This window comes from Arachis ipaensis, chromosome B10 (genome assembly GCF_059453495.1).
Source record: "Arachis ipaensis isolate K30076 ecotype BB chromosome B10, ASM5945349v1, whole genome shotgun sequence".
NCBI lineage: Eukaryota > Viridiplantae > Streptophyta > Magnoliopsida > Fabales > Fabaceae > Arachis > Arachis ipaensis.
The window spans coordinates 43,007,854-43,018,166 of NC_142435.1; the positions used below are offsets into that span (position 1 = coordinate 43,007,854).

General features: G+C 38.3%; 1 protein-coding gene across 1 annotated transcript; it reads right to left on the bottom strand.

The window, feature by feature from the left end:
- Positions 1-5,756: 5,756 nt before the first annotated feature.
- LOC148579843 (uncharacterized) lies at positions 5,757-6,122 on the bottom strand. The gene has a single exon (XM_088491141.1). The coding sequence runs from the start codon at positions 6,120-6,122 to the stop codon at positions 5,757-5,759; it is 366 nt and encodes a 121-aa protein (XP_088347267.1).
- Between the last annotated feature and the right edge of the window lie 4,191 nt (positions 6,123-10,313).

The following is a 10,313-nucleotide window of genomic DNA, read 5'->3' on the forward strand; positions in this document are numbered from 1 at the left end:
AAGAGGTGTTTAGGGTGCTGAAGCAACAAGTCAGAGTTATTGCTCCTGACTTGGATCTATCCCCTCTTCACCCTGACAAGGTTGTCGTTAATGGAGAGATAGTTTCTCCTCCTCGTCCTAAGACTGACTCCGAGTTGAAGACAGCCGGGCAACGCATCATTGAATCCCCTCCTCGTGAGGTTGATATGCCGACTTCTTCAACTGCTCCTGGTGTGACTCTAACTCATGACGTCGAAGAGATCCCTTTGACCCCTCCTACTTTCGCGGCCGAATCGACCTCCTCTCCTGCCAGTGACTCGAGCCCTCTTCTTGGTCCCAAGTGATGATATTTTTAAAGGCTCGACTTGTGGGTCCTTTTTATGAACTCTTTTTATTTATTTGTATGTTTTTGTTGGTGGTTCCTTAACACTTGGTCCTTTTTATAGGATCTTTAACGACAATTTTTGTTTCGTTTGGTCCTTTTTGGATAGGGTCGTTAACAAAGTAGTTGCTTTATTATTCATGTGGTGATGGTTTGTTTACAGTTTACTTGAAACTTTTGTTGAATGGTTTAAGGCTTTTCATAGAGAAAACCTTTTTTGTACCTTAGTTTCGTGAAGCTTTGAAAAAATTTTCTAAGATAGTTTGACTGTGGCTTCTGAGAAACTTTTTGTTAAGTAATCTCAACTTTGATTAGATTCCTATGGGAATGCTGCCGCCTTTGACCTTTAACCGGGCTTTCGTATTTCTCGCTTTCCATTACTTTATTCGCCTACGTTTCAACTTCGCTGTGCTTATTAAACCGTTTTCATAACTTAGTCTTGCGATGCATTAAGTTCTGCTCGGGCTTTCTGACTTATAAGTCATTAGCTATATTGTTTCTGAGTTTTTTATGATTAACTTTTATAACCTCTTTACACCGACTTGTACCCCGTCGCTTTATCTAGCCGACCATGTTAGGCCGGTCAACGAATTTTTGCGTTTTTTCGAGCTTAAGTCAATGTGTGTCGTAGAGTAATAATAGAATTTCTAAAGAGAAAGATAAAGAGTTAAAAGTGAGATATTATTACTAATGCGCTGTGGCTTTTACAAGGGTGCTTTTGCTACTAAGGGGTTGAATTTTCTGCCCCTAGCCCTTGCTTTGATGCCTCGTTAAAACTCCCTCCAGGAAAACCTTTTTTGGAAAAAAATCATGGAGTCGGGAAAAAGAGTACATCAGGGAGCGAGGTTCGCTTCTAGCTGTAATATCTCTTCATATTGCAAGCGTGCCATGATCTTGGAAGCTCGGATCCTCCTAGATCGGACACTTTATAGTAGCCTTTTCCCAAGACCTCAACTATCTTGTAGGGTCCTTTCCAGTTTGCAGCAAGTTTTCCTTCTCTCGACTTGTTCACTCCGATGTCATTTCGGATGAGCACTAAGTCGTCTGAGGCGAAGCTTCTTCCAATGACCTTTTGGTTTTACCTTATCGTTATCCTTTGTTTTATCGCTGCTTCTCTTATCTGGGCTTGTTCTCGGACTTCTAGGAGTAATTCGAGTTCCTCTTTGTGTGCTTGGACGTTTTCGACCTCATTGTAAAATCTCACCCTTGGGCTTTGCTCATTGACCTCTATGGGGATCATGGGTTCAATGCCATAAGCAAGTCGGAAAGGTATTTCACCAGTAATTGAATGAGGTGTGGTTCGATAGGCCCATAATACCTGAGGAAGCTCTTCAGCCCAAGCTCCCTTAGCTTCTTAAGTCTTTTCTTTAACCCTGCCAATATAACTTTATTGGCTGCCTCTGCTTGTCCGTTCGCTTGGGGATGCTCGACCGAGGTAAATTGATGCTTGATTTTCATGCTAGCCACCAAGCTTCTGAATGTAGAATCAGTAAATTGTGTACCATTATCATTTATGATGGAGTGTGGGACTCCAAATCGGGTGATAATGTTTCTGTACAAGTATTTTTGACTTCTTTGTGCCGTAATAGTAGCTAATGGCTCTGTTTCTATCCACTTAGTAAAGTAGTCTACTTGCACAATAAGGAACTTTACTTGTCCTGGTGCTTGTGGGAAAGGTCCAAGTAGATCTAATCCCCACTTTGCGAAAGGCCACGAAGAAGTCACGCTAATGAGTTCTTCTGGGGGAGCGTCGTGGAAGTTTTCATGTATCTGACAAGGTTGACACTTTTTCGCAAAGTCGGTGGCATCTTTTTGTAGAGTTGGCCAGAAGAACCCAGCTCGGATTACTTTCATAGCTAGGGATCTGGCTCTGAGATGGTTTCAGCAGACGCCATTGTGTATCTCTTCCAGGACTTCTGCCGTCTTCCATTGTGTATCTCTTATCCACCTTTGTGACCGAGGACTCCTGGAGAGTTTCTTGTATCAGACTTCTATTGTTTCCTCCTATCTTGGTACTTGCCAGTTTGGAAAGGGCATCGGCTCTGCTATTGAGCTCCCTTGTTATGTGTTTGACTTCAGTTTCGAGGAATTGCCTAAGAAGCTTGAGCATTCTTTCCAAGTACCTCTTCATGTTGGGATTTTTTGCTTGGTATTCTCCATTAACCTAGGAAATCACGACTTGAGAGTCACTGAAGGCTATTACTTTGGTCGCTTCAACCTCTTTAGCTAACTTTAGCCCGGCAATCAGGGCTTCATATTCTGCCTGATTATTGGAGGTCGAAAATTCAAAATTCAAACCTCTCTTTGAGTTCCTTTTTGATTAACCAGTATTATGCCTGCACCACTTCCAACTTTGTTGGAAGAGCCATCCACATACAGTTCCCACATTGCAGAGGCCTCCTCTTGATCTCCTGCGTATTTGGCCACGAAGTCGGTGAGGCATTGGGCTTTGACAACTGTCCAAGTTTCGTATTTTAAGTCGAACTCAGATAATTCAATAGCCCATTGAACCATTCTGCCCGTAACATCCATTTTCTGAAGGATTTGCTTCATGGGATGGTTCGTCAGAACTCTTATAGTATGAGTTTGAAAGTAAGGCCGAAGCCTTGTAGATGCCACAACTAAGGCCCATGCGAACTTATCAAGTTTTTTATACCTTAGTTCAGGTCCTTATAGCACCTCACATGTGAAGTAGACAGGATGCTACCCGACCTTATCTTCCCGTATTAATGCTGACGGCACGGCCTTCTCGGCGACAGCTATATATAACACAAGTTCTTCCCTTGCTATTGGCAGGGTAAGAATTGGAGGTTGGCTTAGAAACCTTTTGAACTCTTGAAAGGCTTCTTCGTATTCAGAAGTCCATTCGAACTGGCATCCTTTTCTTAGTAGGGCAAAAAGTGGTAAGGATTTTAATGCTAATCCTGCCAAAAACCTGAATAGAGTTGCAAGTCGGCCGTTCAGCTGCTGGACTTCCTTTAAACAGGTCGGGCTCTTCATTTCCAAAACCGTTCTACATTTATCGGGGTTAGCTTCAATCCCCCTTTGTATCAGCATGAATCCTAGAAATTTTTCCGCCTCCATTGCAAAGGTGCCTTTATCGGGATTTAGTCTCATCTCATGCATTCTTATGGTGTTGAAGACTTGCGTGAGGTCGCTCAGGAAGCAGGTGTCATCCTTGGTCTTTACCAACATGTTGTCCACATATACCTCCATTAGTTCTCCCAAGTGAGGTGCAAACACCTTATTCATTAGTCTTTGATATGTGGCTGATAAACCCATATTTTATGATGTATTTTGTGCTCAATTTAAGTGATTTATTAAATCATTCACCCACTTATTCATGTGAATTGCATGGTTTTACTTTCCCTTCCTTATTATGTGAAATATGTGAAAAACATGTTTCCTATGCTTTAAAAATATTAAATTTAATTACCCTTTATTACCATTCGATGCCGTGATTTGTGTGTTAAGTATTTTCAGATCTCCCAAGGCAGGAATGACTTAGAGGACAGAAAGGAAACATACAAAAATGGAAGGAAAACACGGAAATGGAGTTTTGAAGAAAAGGGCAGCGACGCGAACGCATGGACGACGCGGCCGCGTGCCTAGCGTGAAAAGACAGCGACGCGAACGCGTGACTGACGTGGATGCGTGCCTTGAGCAAAACGCAATTGAAGCGTACGCGTGACCGAAGCGAATGCATGACAAGGAAAAATCCGAGATGACGCGACCGCGTGACCCACGCGGACGCGTGACAGATGCCACGTGCAGAAACTGCAGAAAATGCCCCCAGCAATTTCTGAAACCCTTTTGGCCCAGATCCCAGTCCAGAAAACACAGATTAGAGGTTATAAACTGGGGGAATGCATCCATTCATTAACTCTCTTAGGTTTTAGGATTAGGATTCCTCTTAAAGGATTTAGGATTTCAACCTCCTCTCAGGTTCAATATTCCTTTTACTTTATATTTCTCTTCTGCTTTCAGATACTTTAATGCTTTTGTTTGTTGATTACTTATGTTGCCAAATTGGATTACGAACCATTTATGTTAGGATTTTCTTTATTTAATATAAATTGAGGTATTTTCAGATTTATGATTCTTATTTAGTTTTTTTATATTCTTGGCTTTAATTGATTAATTGGAGACTCTTGAGTTATCAAACTCATCGTGATTGATAATTGTTATTTTTGCTAATTGAATTGAATTCCGATAACTCTAGTCCTTTCTTAGGAGTTGGCTAGGACTTGAGGATCAAACTAATTAGTCCACTTGACTTTCTTTTGCTTTAGTAAAGGTTAACTAAGTGGGATTAAAACTCAATTCTCATCACCATCGATAAGGATAACTAGGATAGGACTTCCAAATTTTCATACCTTGCCAAGAGTTTTATTAGTTATTAATTTATTAATTCCTGCAATTTATTTCCCTTGTTCAAACCTTTTAAAACCCAAAAACACTGTTTTCCATAACTAATAATAAGAACATCTCCCTGCAGTTCCTTGAGAAGACGACCCAAGGTTTAAATACTCGGTTATCAATTTTATTGGGTTTGCTTAAGTGACACAAAACTTTTGTAAGGAAGAAATTCTTGTCGGTCTAGAAGCTATACTTACAATGGGAATTTATTTTTAGAAAATTCTAGATCGCGCGAGAGTTTCGCTCTTTCAGTGGCCCCCGCCTTTTTTAACCCAAATGGTATGACCACGTAGCAATAGTTCGCTCTGGGCGTGACAAACGATGTCTTCTCTTGGTCGGGTTTATACATTGGGATGTGATTATATCCTGAGTAGGTATCCATGAATGAGAAATATTGATATCCTAAGCTAGAGTCTACTAGGGTATCAATATTGGGTAGAGGATATGGGTCTTTAGGACACACCTTGTTGAGATCGGTGTAGTCAACACACATCCTCCATTTGTCATTTTGCTTTTTTACCAACACCACGTTTGCCAGCCAGGCCGGACACTTGACTTCTCTAATAACGTCTGCTTCTATCAGGGTTTGCACTTGTTCTTCGACCACTTGAGCCCGCTCAGGTCCTAGCTTCCTTCTTCTTTGCTGGACAAGTCGGGATCCCGGATGAACAGCCAATTTATGTGACATGAGTTCGGAATCTATCCCAGGCATGTCAGAAGCTCTCCAGGCGAAGAGATCGGAATTCTCTTGTAGGAGCTGTACCAGCTTCTGCTTCAAATCTTCTGCTAAATTGGCTCCTATGTTGGTGTTCTTCCCAATCTCTTTCCCGATCTGTATCTCTTCGGCCGTTCCTCCGGGCTGTGGCCGTAATTCTTCTTTAGCTCGGACTCCCCCGAGCTCGACGGTATTGACTTCTTTTCCTTTACCTCTTAGGTTCAGACTTTCATTGTAACACTTTCTCGCCAATTTCTGGTCTCATCTGATGGTAGCGATTCCTTCTGGTGTTGGGAACTTCATACAAAGATAAGGGGTAGAAACCACTTCTCCAAGCCGATTTATGGTTGTTCTACCTATCAGGGCATTATAGGCAGAGGCTATATCGACGATAATGAAGTCGATGCTTAGAGTCTTGGATTTTGTCCCCTTTCCAAAAGTTGTATGCAGGGGCATAAAGCCTAGTGGCTTGATGGGAGTGTCCCTTAGTTCGAAGAGAGTGTCAGGGTAGGCCCTTAGCCCCTTCTTGTCCAATCCCAACTTGTCAAATACTGGTTTGAACAAGATGTCAGCTGAGCTCCCTTGATCCACCAGGGTTCTATGCAGATGAGTGTTGGCGAGTATCATAGTGATTACTACCGGGTCGTCATGCCCGGGCATAATACCTTGCCCGCCCTCTTTGGTAAAAGAAATAGTTGGGAGGTCGGGCCTTTCATTTCCGACTTGGTAGACTTCCTTCAAATGCCTTTTTTGAGATGATTGGGTCAACCCTCCTCCTGAAAATCCTTCCGATATCGTATGGATATGTTGTTCTGGGGTCTGCAGAGGCGAACTTCTTCGTTCATGACCTTCATCATCTCTTTTTCTTTTTCCATGATTGTCCGACCTTTCCATAAGATATCTGTCTAGCCGACCTTCCCTGGCCAGCTTTTCTATCACATTTTTTAGGTCGTAGCAATCATTAGTGGAGTGTCCATACAACTTGTGATATTCACAGTATTCATTACGGCTTTTCCCTTTTTGTTCTTAATAGGTCGTGAGGGAGGAAGCTTTTCAATATGACAAATTTTCCTGTGAACGTCGACGAGAGATACTCGTAAAGGATTGTAGGAGTGGTATCTTCTGGGCCTCTTAGTCCCGACTTCTTCCTTTTTCTTGGGCTCCTTCTTCTTTTCTTTTGATTGGTGAGGGTGCCCCAGCTGTCAACTTGATTCTCGTAACCTGGCGTTCTCTTCCATATTGATATACTTCTCAGCTCGTTCTTGTACATCACTCAAAGAAGTCGGGTGTCTCTTTGAGATGGACTGGGAGAAGGGTCATTCTCGAAGTCCATTAACGAGACTCATTATTACTGCCTCAGTGGGAAGGTCTTGAATTTCTAAGCACGCCTTATTAAACCTTTCCATGTAGTCTCTCAGGGTTCTCCGACCTCCTGTTTGACTCCTAGGAGGCTAGGGGCGTGCTTGACCTTGTCTTTTTGAATTGAAAATCGCGCGAGGCTGGTCACCGACCTGGGGGAAGGCCATCAAACCACTTCATCGCCGCCTTTGTTAAAGTTGTCGGAAAGGCCTTACAGCGAGTGGCGTCCGATTCATCGGCTAGGTACATCCGACTTTTGAAATTGCTGAGGTGATGCTTCGGTTAGTCGTCCCGTCTTTTAAAGATTCTGGGAACTTTAGCCCTCATGATGTCCTCAATAAATGGGTCTTCTTCCCCTAACGGAGTATCTGCTCAATCTCTGCGGGAATCCCTACTTCGGAGGTTGGATTTCAGCTTCGAGATCTTTTCTTCAAGCTCTCTTCGTTGCTCGATCTCTCTCCTGAGGCCTCGCTCCGCTTCACCCTATCATTCCAACTCTTGTTCTAGTTGCTCGGGTCGACCCTGGTGGCCATGTAATAGCCTCATTAGGTCACTGGAGTGAGGTTGCCCATCCTTTCCGGGCTGATGAACTTCCGAGGAGATTTTGTTCGGTCCCTAGGTATTCGAAGGGCCCTCAGCATGTAGTCCTTTCGCTCCTTGTAGAGATATTATCGCTCGGTCGTTGTTGACTATGTCCTGATGCTCTGGATCGGACTCAGATGCAGTGTGTCCGTCTTCATGTTGGTTGTCCGCCATATTACGTTGATCTCCGAATCTCCGGCAATGATGCCAATGTTCCGGGACTTACCTAGAACTGGATGATTGGGCTCGAATGGAAGGCCCAAACGTTGAAGGAAGGTGGCCTCCGACTTGTTCCTATCTGGGAGCCGCCGTTCGAGTTGTGTGCTTTGAAGAAAAAGAGGGGTACCTGCGAAGACACTCCGAAGCCTAAGGCAGTAAGGGGTTAAGCAGGTTCAGAATATTGGAACTTAAGTTTACCTGAGGGTGTTAGTGTATTTATAGGGAAGGAACCAATAACCACTGCTGAAGTAGTTTCACTTCTGATGGTGGATAACCGTCTCTTTATTTTAGGGTTGTTGGGATCTCTCTTCTAGAAGTGGGTGAGAGATTTAAGGAGGCAGTGATTCACTTGGATAAGTGCTGACTGCTTGCTGGTGTTGACTCCGACTTCTTAGTGGAGGTCGGATAGTCAGTGAAGGCCAACCTTTTGGATTTGGCCCCTTAGCTTGATTGGGCCTGGCTTATGTTTTGGATCAGGGTATGAACAAGACTCATACTAACAATATGGCATCCTTCAATTTAATTTATGTGACGATTAAACCCTTAAAACTGCATTTTTTTTATAGGAATGAGAGATAAAAAACAGAGACAGAGAAATATAAAATTATATTTGACAAATAAAATATAGATATAAAAATACTAATCAAATGATACAATTTATTTTTTATTATTTTTATTAATTTTTTATAATTATAATTTTTATCATTTTTTTAAAATTTTCGTATAGAAAAAGTGAAAGAAAATTAAACTTTTATAATATGTTCTTTTTTGTATTTAATTTATGAGTAATTACCCAAATCAGTCCCTGAGGATTTTAGAATCGGACATTTTAGTCCCCAAGAAAAATTAATACACGGATCAGTCCCCAAGGTTTTATTCCGGCAGACAAATCAGTCCCCAATTCATTTTCCGGCAGAATAATTACCCAAATCAGTCCCCAAAGATTTTAAAAACGGACATTTTAGTCCCCAAGAAAAACTAATGTACAAATCAATCCCCAACTTTCTCTTTGTTAGACATAATAGTCCCCCGTCCAAAATTAATAAAATTATTATTATTATTAATTGCACAATAATATTGTACTATATTTTTTTTATATTTTTTAGACAAAAATAATAATAAATTTATTCATTAAATTCTTATATATATATAGTCACTCAATAATAATAATAATAATAATAATAATAATAATAATAATAATAATAATAGATTATTTTACAAGAAATTCAAAGTTAAAATCATTTGATATTTTTGTATTTAATATAATCAAACGATGTCCTATGTAAAAAAAAATTATATATATTTATATTAAAAAATATGTATTAAAACAAAATATTTTAATTTGAATTTATATTAAATACATATTTTTTTTAAAACAAACATATTTTTAAAATAGTACATCTTTTGATTATATTAAATACAAAAATATCAAATGATTATAACCTTAAATTTCTTATAAAATAATCTCTAATAATTTTATTTATTATTATTATTATTATTATTATTATTATTATTATTATTATTATTATTATTGAGTGACTATATATATATATATATATATATATAAAAGAATCTAATGAATAAATTTTTCATTATTTTTATCTAGAAAATACAAAAAATCATGGTATAATATTATTATGTAATTAATAATAATAATAATAATAATAATAATAAATAAATAAATAAAATTATTAGAGATTATTTTATAAAAAAATCAAGGTTAAAATCATTTGATATTTCTGTATTTAATATAATCAAAAGATGTACTATTTTAAAAAATATGTTTGTATTAAAAAAATATGTATTTAATATAAATTCAAATTAAAATATTTTGTTTTAATACATATTTTTTTAATATAAACATATATAATTTTTTTTACATAGGACATCTTTTGATTATATTAAATACAAAAATATCAAATGATTTTAACTTTGAATTTCTTGTAAAATAATCTTTATTATTATTATTATTATTATTATTATTATTATTATTGTTATTGAGTGACTATATATATATAAGAATTTAATGAATAAATTTATCATTATTTTTGTCTAAAAAATATAAAAAATATAGTACAATATTATTGTGCAATTAATAATAATAATAATTTTATTAATTTTGGACGGGGGACTATTATGTCTAACAGAGAGAAAGTTGGGGATTGATTTGCACATTAGCTTTTTTTGGGGACTAAAATGTCCATTTTTAAAATCTTTGGGGACTGATTTGAGTAATTACTCTGCCGAAAAATGAACTAGGGACTGATTTGTCTGCCGGAGTAAAACTTTGGGGCCTGATCCGTGTATTAATTTTCTTTGGGGACTAAAATGTCCTATTCTAAAATCCTCAGGGACTGATTTGGGTAATTACTCTTAATTTATTACTAAACAAAATACAAAAAAATTAATTTTTGTATCTTTGTTGTTTGTATTTTATTCTTAATGTCTTATTTATTTTGTTTTCACAACCAAACACAACTTTATATATCACAAGAATAATTAACAAATGACTGTCAAACTTTATTGGGTTAATGTTCAATTTGGCTATAAAAAAGTACCGAGTTAAATTATCTTTATTTTTTAATTTTTTTAGTATTTTTTATCGTTATTACAACCAAACAAGTAATCAATCCAGTTAATATTTATACCGGTCGATTA